Consider the following 20041-nt stretch of genomic DNA (forward strand, 5'->3'; position numbering starts at 1 on the left):
TTTAAAGCTCTTCTCGAGGTCCTGACTTAATTTTGCATGCACATTCATACCTGCAATCCCTCCCCATGCTCAGTTTTCACCTAGACTTACCGGGGAACAGATGTTCCATACTCACCTCAAGCAATAATCTACGTCTGTCTTCCTAACCCTCTTTTTCTTCACTGACTTCTACTAATCTACAAAATAACTGTGGACCCTCTGCACAAAAGAAACATCCAATTAATAGCCTTAAACACTTGTGATTGTGCTGCTACTTCTAACAATCTTGACCACCACAGCACTAAAATCAGAAATCAATTCTTCACATCCTTCCTGTTCTCCTGCCCCCACCACGCCTTGGCTCCAGCAGAAATGTTCCCTACTGCAGCCTGGTGTGCTAAGAACAATCAAAGGCAGCAGCACTTTTCCTCAACATGCTGCAATCTGAATTGCAGTGAAATTGCAGCTGTTGCATTAGAAGCTCAGCACCAGCACCCCACATCTTCCCCCAGAACTGAGGCCTGCTGAGGCCTGAGCTCTCCATTTCAACACACCCTGTAAATCAGGCTGCCTGGAAGATTGCAGGCTGGTAACTGTGTGAACACAGCAGTGCATTTCAGCAGAGTTATGGAATCAGTCTCATGGAAGGCACATCCTTTAAGCTTAAGACTCTATTCTACAAAATCTAGCCAGCAATTGTTTTGGTGGCCTGTGCAGGTTTTGGGGACTGTGCATGTTTCCTTTGGATGTTGTTTTCTTTGTTTCTAAATACAAAATTCACTGGATTCAGAAGCAAAACCCCAGATTCATTAGAACAAAGAACCACAGGGACATATGTGGCTGACAAGAACACTCCTCATTTCTAACGGTAACACCAGAAAGAGAGGAAAAAGATAAAGATGATTTAAATACCTGAAAGGATCCGAAATGTCTACATAAGCTGTCAAGTGACTAAGTTTTTGGTAAACTCTAAAAGTCCAGATTCCTATTCGGTAATTGTCTGAAAGAAAAGAAAGCCAGAAATCTGGTTGACCTTTATTTTGCCAGGACTTTCTCACGGGATTCTACCACAACTTGGATCACAAGTGAGGGTGGCAAATTTTGACTAGAAAACTTTGATAACTAGGCAGCATTTTTTCCTCCTCACTGAATTACAGGAAGGGTTTAAAAGGAAAAAAAAAAATAAAAGAGCGTAAAGAAATTCTATCATACCTCTTAGGCATTCATCATCTTTGGAGAACAAAAAAAAAAAAAAAACTCTAGCACTTCCTGTGCATGGTAAAGAAAGAAACCTAGAAAAGGACAAAGGGATTTGAGCATCCTAATTGTACTATCAAATTTCATGAACACAAGTTAATCCTGTAGTGCTTCAGAGAAATGCCATACATTGAAAAGCTTTATTCCCTAGAAACCAAATAAATCTTTTTATTTTCCAAATCCTCTTTTAAAGAGAAAACTGACTGTGTCTTTGGCTTTTGGCCAAACTCAGTTTGGAGTTGGTCAAACCAAAATGACCCAGTTAATTTCCTGTGCTCTGCTCTTTCGTTCCATATTCACATTCACATCCAATGGGTTGCTGGGAGTTTTGACTCTGTGCAGCACAAACGGTTTTCTAAGATGACTTTCATTGCTCAGAGGTGTGCAATGTCAGTTTCCCATTCCCTGAGTGCTGCTATTAATATTCCCACAGCATCCAACTACTACAGCCAAGTAGACAACAAAGAGAAATGCAACTTGCATTTCTTGGTCCTGTTCCATTTCTGTCATCTCAGGCTCATCGTCACCCTCAGAACTGCTGTCCTGGAAACGTGGATCCTCTTGCCATGTGGCTTTTACTGGCTTTATTGTCCCAAGCGCGTGAGGCTCTGCAATGACAGCACCAATAGAGAAAAAAAGCCAAAACCAGATTATTCCTCTAATCATCAGGAAAAATTCCTCCTTTCAAGTGAAATACTTACAGTGGAGAAGAGAGATTTAGGAAGGACAGAGTCTGCCCCTGCCAGATTTTCTAAGCTACATTTCTGCTCCAGTATTTTCCACTTTGTTCCAGGGATCCCTTATGTATTCTTAAACATTTCTCATTGCATTCAGAAGACACTGAATACCTTCTCAGTTCAGCACAAGTCTGGGGGGCTCATTGCTTTGTGCTGTTGCATTGGGTTTTTTAATATTTGGGATAACTTCATGGGGTTTCTTTTCTCTCCTACATGACTGGGACTTGAGTTAATGTTGTTTCATCTTCATTTCAGATGGCCTAATTTTATCTAAGGTTAGGACACCCCAATGATCATGTGTCATTCCATTTCCTTTTTCTAAAGGTCCAAGAGTAGAATTCAGTAACAAACAGAATGTTCATGGATCTTGGGGCCAGCTCTCGGACTTTGCTCCTCCCTCTACATTAATGCACATTTCCTTAAAAGCATTGTGAGTTCCTATGAAACTTGATATGACTGGTGTGTCACCTTTTTCCCTGCTTGAGGAATTCAGGGCATGAGAACAAGCTTTTCCACCACTCAGCAAAAACCCCCAATGCCTTCTCAAAGCATGCCTTTCAGAATTCCTGAGATGCAAGCATGAGGCACCTCTCAATAATCTACCACAACCCTAGCAAGCAGAAATGAAGATCAAAATGCTTCTGCCTAATTACTGACTTCTGTTGCTGAAAATCCCCTGCATCCTGACCTTTTTTACACCATATTGCCCTACAGTGCCTGCCAGAAGCTCTTCCTTAGCAATGGCACTGTTAGAAGGGTTCTGCTGTTACCTTCTTTGATGCCCAACTCCTCTGTGCCTCCAAAGAAAGAAAACTTGAAGTAACTCGTCTCCTGAGCTGCATCATCCTCAGGCAAAGGTCCCAAATGGTCATCTGGGGCAGAGTCCTGTGCATCCTCTTTGTCCCAGGGTATTTCCTCAGTCTATTCTGGTTTGCTCTTTGAAGGTCTTTCAAAGAATAAACCAGAATAGACAGAGGAAATACCGTCTATTCTGGTTTGTTCTTTGAAAGGCCTCTTTCAAATCCGCAGCAATGGTGTAGGAGTTGTCTTCAGACAGTGAGGCAGTGTCTCACTCTCCTTCTTCCTTTTTTGGCTTTACTGAAATGAGATTGTTCAAGGATAGCAACACAGCACACGTCCTTTTCAGACACAGCTTCCCTAAGAGCCACCTTGCTCTGAATGTCTCCCTAAGCATATCCAAGCGCATTAAGGAGTGGTTCATTATCAAGGGTAAGCAGTGGGGAAACATCTGAGGTTGAAGTCTAAAGGCAGGAACAAGAGTCCTTTTTAATTAGCCACATCCTTAAGTGACTTTTCACTGAATACACAGTTACACAGAAATCAAGGTATTTAGCCCAGACTTCTTCCTGCCAGTAGAAACATCAAGAGCTAATAGGGTTTGCCCACAGAGCTGCACATCTCAGGGTCCCTGCACTGACCGTTCTCACCTTCACTTCTGGCAAGGAACACACGGCCTAGAAAGAAAAGATGACGGCGCTACGTGCTGCTGTTGGAGGTCCCAGTTGAGGTCCGACGTCGCTGGTGGGAGCGGCTGCTCCTGCGGGATGTCCCCGACCATGTCCCCCTACGCCTGGGCCTCTCAGCACTCGCTGCTGTCCTCCTGCTCCTGTCCTGGCAACTCCTGGACCGCACAGTTTGAGTCGAGGCCCGGCGCTGCTGGCGGGAGCGGCTGCGTCTGGGGAATGGCCCTGACCATGTCTCCCTTCGCCTGGGCCTCTCAGACCTTGTCCCTGTCCCACTGCTGCTGCGGCGACTCCTGGAGCGGACAGGTGGACTCTGGGCCCAGCCTTGCTGGCGGGAGCGCCTGCGTCTGGGGGATGGCCCTGACCATGTCTCCCTTCGCCTGGGCCTCTCAGTCCTTGGCCCTGTCCCACTGCTGCTGCCACGGCGACTCCTGGAGCGGACAGGTGGACTCTGGGCCCAGCCTTGCTGGCGGGAGCGCCTGCGTCTGGGGGATGGCCCTGACCATGTCTCCCTTCGCCTGGGCCTCTCAGTCCTTGGCCCTGTCCCACTGCTCCTGTCACAGCAGCTCCTGGAGCGGACAGGTGGACTCCGGGCCCAGCCTTGCTGGCGGGAGCGCCTGCGTCTGGGGGATGGCCCTGACCATGTCTCCCTTCGCCTGGGCCTCTCAGTCCTTGGCCCTGTCCCACTGCTGCTGCCACGGCGACTCCTGGAGCGGACAGGTGGACTCTGGGCACGACCTTGCTGGCGGGAGCACCTGCGTCTGGGGGATGTCCGTGATGGTGTCTCCCTTTGCTTGGGCCTCTCAGCCCTTGGCCCTGTCCTACTGTTCCTGTCACGGCGACTCCTGGACCGGACAGGTGGACTCTGGGCGCGACTTTGCCGGCGAGAGTAGCTTCGCCTGCGGCTGGGCCCAGCACGTCTGGAATGGACCCTGTCCTCAGGGTCAGGGGACGTGCTGCGTGTTGCCCTTGATCTGCTGATGCTGCTGGTGTCCAGTGAGGAAGATGGCAGCGCCTGCTGCCATGCTGCGTGTTGGGGCCTGCTGTGGCTGCCCGTCTCCGGAGATGGAGGTGGGGAAACCAGCACCAATGGCACAGGGCTGTGGGAGCTGGGGCTGATGGCCTCAGATTCTGACCAGCCACGAGCAGATTGTAGTCCTGACTGTCTGGCCGGCCTGGGGCCATTGAGCTCTGTCTCATCCCTGGAGGCTGTAAGGGCAAGCAGGAATGTCAAAGATCACCCAGGCCCCGGCCAGGCCAGGCCAGAGCAGTGCCTCCAGCCCTCCAGCAGTGGATGCTGCACTCTGCCAAGCCCGGCCTGGGCACTGCCCCCAGCCCAGGGACACCGGGGACTTTGACTCATACATGTTCTGAGCCCAGCACAGCTGTCACACTCCCATATGTGTGTGCTGTTCCTCAGGCCAGAGCAGCGCCTGTGGGTGCCCTCAGCAGCACAGGAGGAGCACAGGAGCAATTGCCAGGGCCTGGGGAGGCAAACAAGCTCATAGCACTGAGAACAAAAAGTGTACCAGCACGTGGTTGTCTAGCCAAGCGTTTCTGCTTCTTCCTGCTTTGAGCCCTTGTCGAGACACAGGTTCCCTGCAGAGCCCCAGGTGCAGCTTCCCAACTTACCCCTGTTCCTCTGCCTCCTCCCTGCCCCCAGGGTAAAGGCAATCCCTGGCATTGCATTGGCCGTGCCTCACTCCTAGATCTGCGAAGGCATCGTTGTCCTCCCACGTTGGCTGTCTGATGGAGAAAGGAAGAGATGATGAATTTCTGCTGCTCTCCCTCACGGAGGTCCAGGGTGTCCCAGCTCTTTCTCCAGCGCTTTTCCAAGTTGGGGGTGAAGCTGAAGCCCAGACTCACAGGACAGGGCAGGGCCAGGGCTCCTGGGGCAGGGCCTGGCACAGCACAGCATTTGCACCCTCCTGGCTGGTGGGCCAGGCAGAAGGACACCAACCTGAAGGGGACTCGGATCCCCAAGATGAACATTTCAACAGGGAATTCCCCACTGTCTCTGCACAGGGGGCACTGGAAATAGAAAGCACCAGTGCGCAAGGCCTGTCCCTGCAGGGCAAACACAGGCAGGGTGAGCGAGGCCCTGCTGCTGCTGCTGCTGCTGCTGCTGAGCACCTGCTGTGCCCCGGGGCTCAGGGGAGGGCTCCTACCTGGATGCAGTCCCTGTGGAACCAGGCCTTTTTGCACGTTGGGCACACCAATGTTGTGAAGGTCTTTCTGTCCTCCACAGGTTCCATGCAGATGGGGCAAACGGTGTCCGGCTCAGGAGTCGCCTCCACCTCCTGCTCTGGACGGTGCTCAGGGCAGAAAGAGCTGGGGGCAAAGGGATGAGGAAAGTGAGAAATGCTGGATCATTCCCCAGGGGTGGCTATAAAGAGAGATGAGGTACCTGAACGGAGTAACGTATAGATTGACACAGCCGCCCTCCTTGGAACAGGGCAAGTGGAACCATCTGTCACAGTTCTCCATGCAGCACATGATGGTTGCCCCGCTCTGGCCGCAGACGCAGCAGCGCTGGAAAGAGCCAAGCAGCCCCATCAGCAGCAGCAGCATCAGCAGCAGCCTCGAGGCCTCCCCAGGCAGCCCCAGGGCTAAGGGCAGGGCGCAGGACGTGGCCACTGCCGGCTCCCAGCCCACAGAGCCGCCTGCTGGAGGAGGGAGGCTGCTGTGCCAGGGCCTCTGTGCCAGAGCTGCTGGGAGCCAGACTTTGTCCCGACTGTTGGGCCGGCCTTTCTTTCCTGCTGTCTGGGCTAAGCTCTGGCAAACCTCGCCTGGCACAAATCTCCCTGCTCTTGTCAGGCTCTCACCTTCTGTGCCGCCCGCCGCACTGCAATTAGGAGATCTCGAGGGAGAAAGTCCATGAGTCCCCTGCGGTCCGTCTCTTGCTGAAATAGTAGAGTGGCGAAGAACTGCAGCCAAGGGGAGAAGCTGATGAGGAGGGGGCGGGAGGAGCTGCCCATTGCAAAGGTGGAGGGAGCACCCGGAGCCACTCACCATGCAGAACACGTGGGCACAGAGCCCACCCTTCTGCAGTTTGTCACCACACATGTCCGGGTCAGCCTCGGCACGGCGACACAGCATGCAGGCTGCAGGGGACAGAGCCAATGGCACCGGGCATGAGCAGCTGTGCGGGGCTCTGAGCCTGCAGCAGCATCGGCCCCAAGGCTGCTCTGTCCCTGCCTGGCTGATGGGCAGTGCTGGAGGCCTTCCAGAGCAGGGGCCATTGCGGGCACGTCTGTCCCAGGAGCTGCCCCCTGGCCCAGCTGGGCCCCACTTGGGCAGGAAGGAGGCTCCCAGCCCTGGCATGGCCGAGAAGCTCCTGCCTCCCCCTGCCTCTGTTCTGATCCCCACACTGCCTGCTACCACAAGACCCCCTGGGCCAGGCTATCAGAGAGCTGCTTTGCCCTCACCTGGCTCCCTGGCACCAGGACCCTCCTGCTTTCTGTCAGACATGGCGGCTGTCTACGCTGAGTCTATCTCCTCGAGGGACGTGATCACTTCGAGGTGCTGTTCCTCTCTGTCTATGGGAGAAAGAAGGGGGGGGGGGGGTGGAGTTTGCAGAACAGGCCCAGAGCCACGAGGCTCTACTCCCTGCTCAGCCCTGCGTGAGCCCTGCTCCTGTCTGTTTCTCCTCCCGTTGTCGCCTTGAGTAACACTGCAGTGTCCTCTGGCTGTTCCTCTGCTGATTCTCTGATTTTGGGAAGGGAGAGGCAGGTGAGCCTGCAGCACAGGCCCAGAGCCCCGTGTAGTGGGGTCCCTCTGGTCCCTGGGCAGCCACATCCCCGCCCTACCTTCTCCTCCCGTTGTCAGGTCGCACTGACACTCGGCTTGAGCCCCGCGTTCCCTTTTGTGGCCTTGGTGGCACAGGTCACAATGGCCACTCTGACATCAGCACTGTGTACCCAGAATCGGGGCAGCCATGGCCCCAGGTCCCTGGCAACCACTTGTGGTGGCCCCCTTGGGCACCGAGCTTCTAAAATGGTCCGAGCGTTTGCTCAGGGTGGAAGCAGGGCCAGGACTCCTGCAGCAAGTGCAGGGTCAAATGCCAGGCCCTGGGGCAGCCATCCAGGGTGGCACTGTAGGCAGGGAGGTGCTGTTCAGGCACTGCCACACTAGGGCTCCGGCCCCGGCCAAGGGAAATTTATGCTCCTGCCCCTGGCAGGCAGTGGCCCATAGAGCCCGTGCGGAGTCAACTGCACTACAGGGATTCAAACCCTGCTCTAGGTGAACTGATGTTTTCATCAAGACCTGTCTGCAGAAAACTAAGATGAACCTGATTTGATGCTGCTGCTGATCACCATTGGGTACAGGAGATAAACCTGGACACCACCACAGCTGCCTCCGTTATCCTGCCATCATATGAACTAACAACTTTGACTTTCCATATAAATGGAAAAATTAGTATTAAGCTTCTGAGAAACGTCATCTTTTATACTGACTCAGCAGAAAGACAGAAAATTCACTGAGAATTTTCTGTGTACATTTGACAGGAGAGCTTGCAACTGTCCTCAACTCAAGTCAAATAGAGGAGGATGCTTTTCCTACATTATAGGAACTTTGCCAGTTTGGTCCATGCTTTCCTACTAGAAAATACATTGGAAAAAATTAGGAAGAGAAGCACAAACAATTCTTGTCAATTTTTCTCTTTCGTGTCTTTGCAAACATGCTCCTGGAAATGCAGATCCATGACTTCTGGAACAATCAGTGGCATCTCTGGGAAGCAGGGCAGGGACTGACAGGCAAGGACACACTGCACCTGCCTGATGCTGGGGCAGCAGGAGTTTGCCCATTTTCCTGTCTCCATGGGAGAGCCACCTTGGCTGGGAAACGATGCCTTCACTGGTCTAGGAGGGAGGCACAGCCAGTGCAATGCCAGGGAGTGCCTTTACCCTGGAGGCAGGGAGGAGGCAGAGGAAGAGGGGGGAAGTTAGGAAGCTGAAGCTGGGGCTCTGCAGGGCTCCCGGCTAGGTCTCGAAGCACAAGGAGCCAGAAGAGCTTGGCCGGACAATCCCAAGCTCTGGACACCTTGTCCTCAGCACCGGGAACCCGTTTGCTTCTCCAGGCCCTGGGCACTGCTCCCGTGCTGCTCATGCAAGTTACACACAGACACAGAGCTACCTGCTCTGTCTCAACCCTCTTCAGCACTGAACAGCACAACACATTAACATGTTCTCTTCAGTACATGGTCTAATTATTAATAGTCCTGCAAAGACTCACATTCAAAGCACACACAAAAACCCCAAACCCTGGTACAAACCTTGCATCAACACAAAATGCATGTTGCTGTTCAGAAACACAGGGCAGCACTTTTGGCCAATGCTTTTTCCTATAAGATCTTTCAAAGGATTGCAAAAGTGACATTGTTTGGCAACTTCTTCAAGGAACAGACAGGAGAGGCTTCTGAGTTTTTAAAGATTTATTGGTTTGCTTTCACTTTCCTTTTGGCATCCTTACACTTCATCCAGCATTCCAGAAAATCGTGAAAATCCAAAATAATATCAGGGGAAGCTTCTGAATTCATTCATGTTTCTCCCAAAGACTTTCTTGACATACATACAAGTGACTGGTCCTATGACATACAGAGACGCAGTGGTTTCCCTGACTGGACATTACAAGACAACGTTATAGACTCCACTATACTAAAACACTTCTGTTGCCTGGTAATTACAAAGCCTGAAGCTCTTCTAGAGGCTTTTCCCAGTGCAACTTCATTAGGTTCCTCTCTGCCCAACTCTCGAGCCTCTCCAGGTCTCACTGAAGGGCAGCAGAGCCTTGTGGTGCTTCAGGCCCTGCTCCCAATTCTGTCCCATCAGCAAACACTGAGGGAACACTCTGTCCCTTCTGCCAAGTCACTGGGGAATAAGGCAAACAAGGCTGGGCCCAGCACGGCGCCCTGAGCTCACAGCTACCTGAGTTTGGAGCTCCCCTGTCCACTTCTCTGCCCCACTGTCCCTGAGCTGCCTCAGGGGCCTGTTATGGGAGGCAGGGACAAAGCCTTGCTGAAGTCCCAGCTGGCATCAACCACTGCTCTCCCCTCACAAGCCCAGCCAGTCACTGCAGCACAGGTGGCTATGGGATTGGTCAAGCATGGTTTCCATTCCTGTTATTCCACAGGCTTAGAGATGGCATCCAAGAGGAGCTGTTCTGTCACCTTTCTGGGGATGGAGCTGAGGCTGATGGCCCTGCAGTTTCCTGGCTCTTTCTTGGTGCCCTTTTGCAAGACTGCAGTGATGTTAGCTTTCCTCCACTGCTCATGCCTCTCTCCAGGGCTGTCTCCTTCCCTGACCTGCTGGCAGAGCACCCTGTGCCAGAGGCAGGAGCAGAGATTTCCCTTGACCCCAAAAGGGAACACTGGGCTCAGGCCGAGTGTCAGTGTGACCTGACAACGGGAGGAGAAGGCATGAAGGAGCAGAGCTCACACAGGGCTGAGCAGGCGGTAGAGCCCTCGTGGCTCTGGGCTTGCTCTGCAAGCTCCTTGGCCTCTACTTTCTCCACAGAGAGAGAGGAACAGCACCTCAAAGCGACCAGGAAACCCTGCCATGGAGCGAGGCTGGGGCTGTGACACCTCAGGGAAACCGGACACGGAGCGGGACTGGGGCTGTCAGCCCTCAGGGAAACTGGCAATGGAGCGGGGCTGGGGCTGAGACACCTCAGGGAAACCGGCCATGGAGTGGGGCTGGGGCTGAGACACCTCAGGGAAACCGGCCATGGAGTGGGGCTGGGGCTGTGACACCTCAGGAAAACTGGCCATGGAGCGGGACTGGGACTGTGACACCTCAGGAAACCGGCCATGGAGTGGGGCTGGGGCTGTGACACCTCAGGGAAACCGGCCATGGAGTGGGGCTGGGGCTGTGACACCTCAGGGAAAGCGGCCATGGAGCGGGGCTGGGGCTGTGACACCTCAGGAAACCGGCCATGGAGCGGGACTGGGACTGTGACACCTCAGGGAAACTGGCCATGGAGCGGGACTGGGGCTGTCAGCCCTCAGGGAAACCGGCCATGGAGTGGGACTGGGGCTGTGACACCTCAGGAAACCGGCCATGGAGCGAGAGTGGGACTGCCAGCCCTCAGGAAACCCGGCCATGGGGCTGGGGCTGCGGCTGTGACACCTCAGGGAAAGCAGCCATGGGTATGGCTTGGCCTTTGACACCTCAGGGAACTCACCATGGCAGCCACCTCCAGGGGTTTTGAAGTACTTGTTTCTTGGTTTAATGCCCTTCCAAGATCAATTTTCCTGATCCTTATCCATGTTTTGGACAAGTATTGCCTCCTGAACAGGCCACCTCCTGGATGTGCAATGATTCCATCTGGTCCAGCTGTGCCTCTTCCTTTCTCAAGGGATGGACAGAGGGGCTCTATTGAAGGTGGCATTTCCTGCAGGAAGGGAGGCGATGCCAGACAAAGCCACAGGAGGTAATTGCTCTGCTTCTGGGCCTGAGCCCTGCTGAGGCTTGAGCTGCCCTCTCAGCTGCTTGGCACTGCGGGCACAGCCCGGATAAGATGGGCACAGCCCAGAGGAATTGTCCCGAGCAGGCTCAGGGCACTCGGGTACTGAGCTGTCCTGCTGGGCTCCCTCCGTGGGAGACATGTCCCGAAACCTGGGAGCGGCTGCACAGGGTGCCTGTGGTGGGGAAAGGGCAGAGGGGGAGAGCAAGGCTCCAGTGTGTCCTGAGAGGGCCTGGCTATGTGCCCGTGGGCTGTGGGAGCTGTTCCATGGGCAGGTGGGCAAGCAGGAGGGAGGGACGGAGGTTGGGAGTGACAGCTGTGGCACTGCAGATTTCCCCAAGCATTTAGTGAGGGTTTCCTGTGTGGGAGGGAGAGAGCCCCAGGGCCCTGGGCTGCTCCAGCTGCCCCTCCAGGCATGTTGCACAGGACCTGCAAAGAGCGTGAAGAGTGACCAGGAGCCACAGGCTTCCACAGCCTTACCCCACCCCCTTGCAGTCCCCAATTCCCCAAGGGAGAAGGGGATCCCAACACACCATGGAAATGGTTCTGTAGCATCTGTGATCCCTCCTCGACTGGGATCATGACTTGGATTACTTGGAAATGCTGGTGAATGGTGCTTTGAAGACCTTGCCAGATGTTGGAGGCATGTTCTGAATGTACCTTTCCTGACAGAATAATCTGTGTCAGTATGCCAAGAGCTTACCATGAGCCTGTTCCCTTAAATTTCACTGAAGGTAGATCAGTTCTGGAAACCTTACCCTGCTCCCTTCTGGAGCCTTGAGGGATCCCACAGGATCACAGTCAGTGGGAGGAAGGAGCGTTTAGCTGTCCATCCTCCTCCCGTGTGCAATGCCACTGTGTCCTTCTGTGTGCTCTGTGCAGCCACAGAGAAGAGCAGAGAGGGAAGGGGCTGGGCCCAGGGCTGTGCCTGGGGGCTGAGCCTTTCTCAGCTCCTTTGCAGCCCCCAGGGAGCCCGAGCTGCTTCTGCTGCCACTGCTAAGCCCTGGCCCTGCCTGGGGCTGGGTTTGGAGCTGCTGGCTGCTCCAGGGAGTCCTTTCTGCCCCACAAGGGGCTCCTTCCATCCCAGTGTGGGGCCACTTCAGGCAGGAGGTCCCCCTGGCCCTGCTCCTGAGTGGAAGGCAGAGACAAGGGAATGCCTTGGAGGGCACCAATCACCCAGGTGCCCTCACTGCCACTCGGGCCTGAAGGAGAATCTTCAGCAGTGCCATTGGAGCTGTTCTGTCCTGCCTTTCTTTGCAGCTTAGCCTGTTTCTAAAGATGATCTGGCTTCCCAGCCCACGTACAGGATTGAGCCTCTGGGAGATGGTGAGGGTAGGTCAAGGCCTTTCCCCTGGGAGAGCTGCCAGCTGAGAGCCCAAAGCTCGGCCAGGGGGGCATCGCTGCAGGTGCCAGGACAGAGCCATGGCTGTGTGTGCCCTCGCCCTGCACGATCCACTCACAACTTCTGCTCAGCACTGGCAGCTGTTTGGAGGAAGGTGGGCCCTGGCCCAGCGGAAAAAGCCTAGATGAGTTGTTGATTTTACCAGATTTTGCATAAGCATGACGTCCTGAACATGCCATCAAAGTAATGGAGAACACTTCCATCTTTTAAGGTGTACTTTTTGTTTCTCAAGTGATGGGCCAAAAGGCAGGACAGAAGGAGGTGTTTTCCCAACGAAGCAGAGGCCGATTGGCAGCCCCTGCTGCAGGACAGAAGGCCAAGCTAAACACAGACATGGGCATGGGCACAGGCTCAGAAGGTAATTGCTGTGCAGGGCTCAGCAGGGCTCAGCCCTTGGCGGGGCTGTGTGACTGCAGCTCTTCTCCCAGGGCCTGCCCTTGCACGGCCCGGCAGCAGCCAAAGCTGTGGGCACCTCTGGAGCTCGTTCACAGCCCTGGGGAAAGGGGACACGTGCACCACCGTCCCTCCCACTGCAGCTGCTCCGGAGCTGGCCCTGAGTGCCCAGAGGCCCAAGGCAAGAGAGCAGCCCCACGCGGGAGCCCTGCCACAAGCCCAGGGCCAGAGCCAGCCTTGGCTCCCGACTGGGCAGGGGCTGCACTGGGTCCTGACAGGGCCTGACTCTGTGCCCTGGGGCTGGGGGAGCTGTCACGGGGCAGGGAGGGTCAGGGCTGGCAGGGGCTGCCCAGGGATGGGTTTGGCCCGTGTCCCTCCAAGCAGCGACTGCCCAAGAAGCTCTGCTGCCCCCGGGTGTCGATTTTCTGGTGTTTTTCTTAGCTGATTTAGGTTGATTTATAGTTGATTTATGCTTGTCGGTTTTCTGTTTCTCCTGCTGGCTGATTTATGTCCGGTTTATGTCCGGAGATAGCTCAGGGATGCCACTTGCTCGGTTTCTCGGCTGTTTCAAAGACCTGGAAAGGCCCAGAGTGGCCTTGGGCAGCCCGCGCTTCAAAGGACGAGGAGAGACTTCTGATCTTGTTTCGGTCTCGGTGTTTATTAATTGTTTATCTAAAAGATTTTCTTTCAGCCCGACAGAGGTCTGCACAGCAAGTCAGCCATGGGCACACTGCGAGCCCCTGGGGCGGTCACTTATCTTTATACCCAGAGTTACGTGTACAATATTTATGATTTTTCTCCAATACCTTCTACTCTTATTAACCGGTGCACTTCTAGTAAAGACCAATCCCAAAGTGCCACCATCACCACAGAAGATGGAGGCCAAGAAGAAGAAGAAGGAGGACAGGACATGCCCCAATTCCTCCATCTTACTTCTCTAGACCCCCCTGTACAGAAATCCTAAACCCTGTGTTTTACACTCTAATTAACCTATCCCTTCACCATTCACCCAGTGAAATCCTCCCAGTCCTCATACAGATGTCATCTCCTGTGTAGGATCAAAGTCCAGCCACCAGACACTTCTGGCAACATTCCAGGACTCCCGAGCCCCCCAAGGGTGGTCTCGGTCGCTCTGCACCCTCATCCTGAGGTGTTGAGATCCCACACCCGGGCTCTCCTCCCAGGCTGCGGGGCTTTGTTGGGTGGCACAGCCTGTGCCAAGGAGCGGCAAGTTGCCTGCAGGTCCCAGCTCTGGGGGAAACGGAGAACGTCCTGCCCACATCCACTGTGCTGCCAGCTCAGCAGTGCAGCACAGCACGGGCTGACATTCCCCATTGCTCCCACAGGTGCAGCTGGAACCACAGCTCATGTTCCTGATGCCCAGAAGAGCCTTGGAAGGGGTTTCTGTAAGGGAACAGGCTTCTGGTTAGGGTTACTGGCAGGCCTGCTTGTTTTGGAGCTGATCTTCATCTTATGCTGTGTCATAATATGGACTTGCTGGAAGAGAAATGGGTGAGTGCTTAGTTCACCTTTCCCTCAAACAGCTTCTTTTGAAATTGTACTTCAGACAGAAAACATTCCCAGTGAGGCTGCAGCGTAGGTGTGGCCAGTGCATGATTGTCCAAAGAACTCTGCTGAGGGTTCTGCTGCTGCTCAGAGCTTTCATTGGCCTCCTAATTGCTGGGCCTTGTTCTGGGGGACCCGCTGGGCCTGCAGCCAGTGCTGGCTCCCACTGAGGCTGCCTGGCCAAGAGCAGCCCCAGGGGCACTGGGCAGAGGCAAAGCACGGTGGGGAGGAGAAAGAGCAGGGACGAGATTGCCCTTGAAAGGCAGAGGCGCTCTGGGGCCCGCTCCTGGCCCGGGAGCCTGCCCAGAGCCATGCCCTGCTGGCCGGGGCCTTGAGGGACAGCTGTGCAGCTGGGCCAAGCTGTGCCAGCAGCTCCAGCCGTGCTGGGGAGCCTTGCCAGCTCTGGGCCCGGCTGTGCAGGAGGCTCCCTGTGTGCCACTGGCGGCTGGGGCCTCAGCCACCTCCTCTTTCCACTGTTCCACCTCTGGAGAAGAGTTGTAAGACAGTGGCTGCACCTCACACCCAAACAGAAGGAGCAGCTCTTCCTGCAGTTAGAAGGGCCTGGGCATCCCTGTCAAGAGTTCTGAGAAGAAGACTGCAGAACAGCCATAGACAAGGAAATCTCCTGTTCTCCTGGAGATCCCACTGACACCTCCTCTCTCCATGTATATCCCCAAGCTACTTCCATCTCCTTTTTAATCCTCTTCTGTCCCGTCCCGACTTCTTCTATAGACCCCAGGAGCAGCCCAGCACCCTACAGCCCCTTCTGAGACTAACATGTTGTTTCATCTTCCCCTGAACCCCCTGGTCCTGCCCTCTAAAAAACACTGAAGTTAACCCTGCTCTCTGCCAGGCTAGGTGATGGCCCTTTCTTTAGTTGCACTACAGGGAAGGTGCCGTCACCCCAGTGTTTGGGTGGCAGCAGCAGCAAAGCCCAGATGGCAGCAGCACTGGCTGAGCTCCATGGCCAGGAGCAGCCGTGGATGCCCACGGTGTGGGCAGGCAGGAGCCAGGCAGGGGCTGCTGTGACCAGCGGTGGGGTCCCGAGGGCTGGGGGAGCCCAGGGGTCAGGCAGCAGCATGGGGCCCCCAAGACAAAGAAACCCCATTTGCTTAGTTTTTCAGTTTTAGAAATTAGAAATTTGTAGAAATATTTCAAAATATATTTTCTGTAGAGAGACATCCCCAAATAAATCTTCCCAATTAGTATAGTGTTTAAAGATTTTTGTAAGTAGTTTTAGAATCGAGAGAACAAGTGACCACATTTTGTCTTCACTTCTCATTCTTAGAAATATTTAGAAGTATCTTTTGTAGAGAGAAATCCCCAAATGTTTCGTTTATGTCTCCACAACACATCTCTATTTTTGAAACTAGTTTTAGAGTTCTGGAAAATATTTCCCCCTTATACAATAAAAAATAAAATTGCATTTTAGTGGTAATCTTTATTCTAGGAAGAAGTAAGACCCCTTCAGCCAGCCAGCCTGCTGCAGAGGCTCTTTTCCCACAGGAACTTTGTACCTAGTCACAACCAACATACATAAAACCCTATCCCAGATATTTCCTGGGATTTTTGACAAGCTCACGTCTTAGTCTTCTCAGACAAACTATGAGCACAGTGGGAATCTCTTCAAGTTACCGTCTTTGTTTGCTTCTGGTGGAACTCCCTCAGTTCTAGAGCAGGGCCTTCTCTCAGCTTCTTGCTGGCCCCGGGCTCTCCTCCCGGCCTTCTGGGCTTTGTTGGGTTGCACAGCCTGTGACGTTGCTCCCACATGTGACTGAGGGCACTGCTTAAGCAGAACCTATCCATCCTCTGCAAAAACATTTATCACTGAAAGACACCATTTTCTGAAATAATTTGGGGAAAAGCTTGGTCATGAAGCTTCTCCACCAAAGGTGGGGCTTTCCAGGTGATATCAGCACACCTTTCAGGGTGGGCAGGTGCCTTACTGCGCAGAGAACTGTCTCCCAACCCACTGGGCCTGAGGGGCATTTACTCTACCACAATGCCAAGATTTCGGCTGCAGCAGGAGGAGGAGCTGTGCTGAGTGAGAAGCTGAATCAGAAGCTTCAGAGTGCTCAGAAAGTCCTCACAAATACGTACCTGTCAGTGGGGATGCGGATCATTCCTCTTGGGTTCAGATGTAAACAGGGCATTTTGAGTAACATTTGCAACCTGTACTGGCTCTCTCAGGCCTTACACAGCCCGAGGCAGCAAAGGAAACTTGGAAAAGAGCATTAATTCCATAAAAGTGGTGTTGGGAAAGCAGGAGATAGCAAAGCACTGCTGAAAGCACGCAGTGTATATGATGTAAAATTATTGTTTTATTGATATACTGCAACATATTTTTCGAATGGTAGGAGGAAAAAGAAATAATGATCAGTTATCTCATTATTAATGTTAATTTTCTCTTCCAGTATTGCCCGCGGGTTGAGTTATTTATTAAGCATGACAGTTGGGCTTTAATGTATCAGCTGTAGATTCCAGTCACAGCAGTCTAGTTTAATAATTGGATTTCTTTCTCTGTCGGCGGAAGGGAACCAGGACATCAGTTTGATCATCACAGGCTCAATTTTATTGATCAGTACGGCGGGTTAAATACAGTTAATAATGAGCTTCATACATATTGCAAAAGTTGAGCTCAGGATTGGTCAGCTTACATATCAGCACCTACGCCTACTTCTACATTCCTATGGTTCTACTTTTGATACTTTCTACATATTCTTAGGATATATTCAGGACTAATCTCAACTCCCTATCCTCATGTTGCAGCAAGGTCACTGCTGACTCTTCCTTTCAGCTTGCTGACTGCTGACTTTTCTCCTTCAGCTTAACCAGCAGCATTATGTCAGTATGGCCTTTCTCAGCTAACCAATTATTAATAATGCTCTCCACATTTCCCCCGTTTTCTTCTTGTGCAAGGAGATTAGTTTGCCATGTTTTTGCTATTGTACGGCTGACCATGTTTTGGATACAGTTAAAGATACAAGGCAAAATAAGCAAAAACAGTAAAATTACACCCAGCAGTCCTATAGCATAGATCACAAGGTTCCTCAGCCACGGTCCAAGTCCTAAGCCTTTAAGCCATTCGTCAATTCCTAAACCGTCTTCTTCCTTAAGTTTGTGAAGTCCCTGTTGCAGTTCTTTTATCTTAGTGTGAATGGACACCGAATGATCAGACAGATTCATGCAACACATTCCCTCGAACTCTTCACATCCATGTCCTTGTGCTAAGAGCAAAAAATCTACAGCAGCTCTATTTTGCAAAACAGCATGGTTAACACTTTGCACATCTGTAGTTAGCATGTCTAGAATTTGTGATGTCTTGTTCAGCTCATCCCTTGCCCAGCATCCTAATTGTTTTGCCAAATTCATGGCTTTATTGGCAGATCCTCCTGGTAAGATAGTTGAAACCACCACCTGTTTGAATGTGCCCCAAAACCGTGGATCTCCTATCTTGCTGCAGTCTAAGTCATGTATGCTACGTTTTCTCCTGTTTGAATTTTGACTCAGCTGCATTAGCAAGGACACATTAGGATGAAACAGTGACAATTTTCCCAAAAAACAGGGTCCACCCTGTGGTTTAGCTGGTATACCATTCCATGCCCTGTCTCCACAAATCAAAAATATTCCTGTGGGTAATTTCATTGGTGCTGTGATATTTGTGCCGTTACATTGACTGTAATGCTGTGGAGAGAATTCACTCACATTCAGGGATGAATCTAGGGTGGCCCATGTTTCTTTAGGTTGGTTTAAATTCTGAGCACCCAAAAGTTTGAAGCTAAACCATCCACCAGCTGTAGTGTTAGATATGCTGGCATTTGTACTTCCAAAAAGATCCAATTCTTCAGGAGGAGAATGCAAAGAGGTGTTAAGTGATTGGATTAGTAAGCATTGACGATAGCCATCACTCTGACCTGCAGTATACCCTTGTTGCGCTGGCAATGTGATGTTTGACATGTTAGACATACATAAGGTTTGATTGTTTATCAAACTGCAAAATTCTCCAGGAGACCACACTGGAAGTCCCACCAGGCATGTTCGAAATGGGTTAGTGACTCCTCCAAGACTAAGACAAAGTGATGATTGGTTAGTTTGATTAGCAAGCGTTACCCATAAATTTTCCCTTGGTTGACTAAAGTGTGTTACTCCTACTGCTTCACTTGCTACAGCATTGAGCAGTATTACAAAAACAAACCTCATTTTTCTTTCTGCTTGCTTTGCTTCTCCTTTTCTTCCTTCTGCTTACGTTGTTTTTCCTTTCTTCGCTGTCTTTTCCCTGGTTTGCTAGATTGTCTATTGTAAGGCTGAGTCAATTCTTGAATATACTGATCTAATTCTAAATCAGCATCCTTGCTCACAAGTATAGCACGAGGTAAGTTTGAAGGCAAATCAGCTTTGCAGCGAGCTGCTATGATGCGTGAGGCTTTAGTAATTTCAAATATTCTAAGGTTTTCCTGTAACTTCCACCTAAGATATGCTATAACCACTTGTTCTGCACTCTCAAAGAGCTGTAATCCTGTCCGTCCTGGCAGGCCAGTACTTTGTTCAAGAGCTCTAACCCAGATATGATTTCGAATCCACTTTCCAAAACAAGATGTACACCATAAATATCCCAATGACTTCTGTGAATACCAATAAACCTGATTACAATCTGCACAATGCAAAGCTACCCATGCATAGCATTTATCTTTATCCTTTTTGCAAACATAACAAGGAAGCGAATGTAAGTAAGGACCAGTATAAAATTCTGGTTCTTCAATCCAAAGAAACCAATTCAATGGTGGTGATCGCAAAGCCTCTTCAGCCTTTTTACTATATGAGGCTAACAGCTCAAGGTCTTTCTTTAACACAAGGTGTATCTTATTTCGTAATCGTAGTTCTTGTTCGTTTTCCTCCTCAACAACTATATCCTCCTGAGGGTCCCACAACTGTAAAAGTGTTCTAATCATAGAAAATCAATTAGCAATCACTGATACCCCTATTCAAATGAGACCGTTCCCTTTTTTGCCTTCTTTTTCTTATCTGTCTTCAATCTTGCTGCTCCTAATTTCACTGGTCCTGCCACTTTCAAACTTAATTTTTGCAACTTATCAATGCAGCAATCTAATGCTCTATCAGGATCCCCTTGGAAGGGTCCTATAACTGAATGCTGTGTTAAAGGCACTAATTTCCTACACCTTATAGAAACTATACGTGATTTACTTTGAACCTTAATTCTATTTACAATACATTGTATTTCCCATCGATAATAAGCAAGAACTTTCTGTTCAGGAGACTCATAAAGATTTAAAGCTATATATGCGTTTTGCCCTGTTTGTCTCCATTATTCATCTTGCCAGCTTTTTCCCCACGTATGCTCGTGTTCACAAGTATGACACCACAAATCCCGTAATAATGATTGTTCTATCCAAAAAGTTCTTTTACAACCCCCACAACGTAGAGCTATCCAGGCAGCACAATGTGGATTGTGACAGTCAAGGCAATGTAGTTTCGCTGGATTTGTTAAGCGAAAAGTTGATAATGAGTCAATGAAACCAATCAACTCGTGGACCGTCCGGTAGTGACGTGTCAGTGCTCTGTCTACCGCTTCCGAGTACCCCTTCAATTGTAACAGTAGTGGTCGTAGGACTAGAAGCAGTTTCTTCCCCAGTCGCTCCCTGTCCTCCTCCATAAGGCGATCCACCAGAGGCTGCATCAAAAACAGGTTTAGTCCACTTAGCAGGCACCCACAAAGGTCCTGTAGGTGAGGAAACACAAAG

The 20041-nt window shown here is 51.5% G+C and overlaps 2 protein-coding genes across 2 annotated transcripts in view; both read right to left on the reverse strand.

The window, feature by feature from the left end:
- Positions 1–4401: 4401 nt before the first annotated feature.
- Positions 4402–6928, reverse strand: LOC131096359 (PHD finger protein 7-like). The gene is made up of 9 exons (XM_058044699.1): positions 6886–6928; positions 6470–6561; positions 6283–6384; positions 5865–5989; positions 5626–5788; positions 5418–5524; positions 5090–5203; positions 4823–4941; positions 4402–4514 (listed from the first exon to the last, which is right to left on the reverse strand). Exons 1-9 carry the CDS (start codon positions 6926–6928, stop codon positions 4402–4404), a joined length of 978 nt encoding a protein of 325 aa, XP_057900682.1.
- A 9-nt stretch (positions 6929–6937) lies between these two features.
- The window catches only part of LOC131096360 (olfactory receptor 14J1-like), a gene marked incomplete at its 5' end in the record, with an annotated part of 36429 nt that continues 23325 nt past the window's right edge, over positions 6938–20041 (reverse strand). Inside the window, 2 exons of the mRNA XM_058044700.1 lie at positions 6938–6996; positions 9895–9964. Of these exons, the coding sequence (XP_057900683.1) occupies positions 6938–6996; positions 9895–9964 (129 nt within the window). The remainder of the gene's footprint in view (positions 6997–9894; positions 9965–20041) is intronic.

The sequence above is a fragment of the Melospiza georgiana genome, unplaced genomic scaffold, assembly GCF_028018845.1.
Source record: "Melospiza georgiana isolate bMelGeo1 unplaced genomic scaffold, bMelGeo1.pri scaffold_29, whole genome shotgun sequence".
In the NCBI taxonomy this organism is placed as follows: Eukaryota; Metazoa; Chordata; class Aves; order Passeriformes; family Passerellidae; genus Melospiza; species Melospiza georgiana.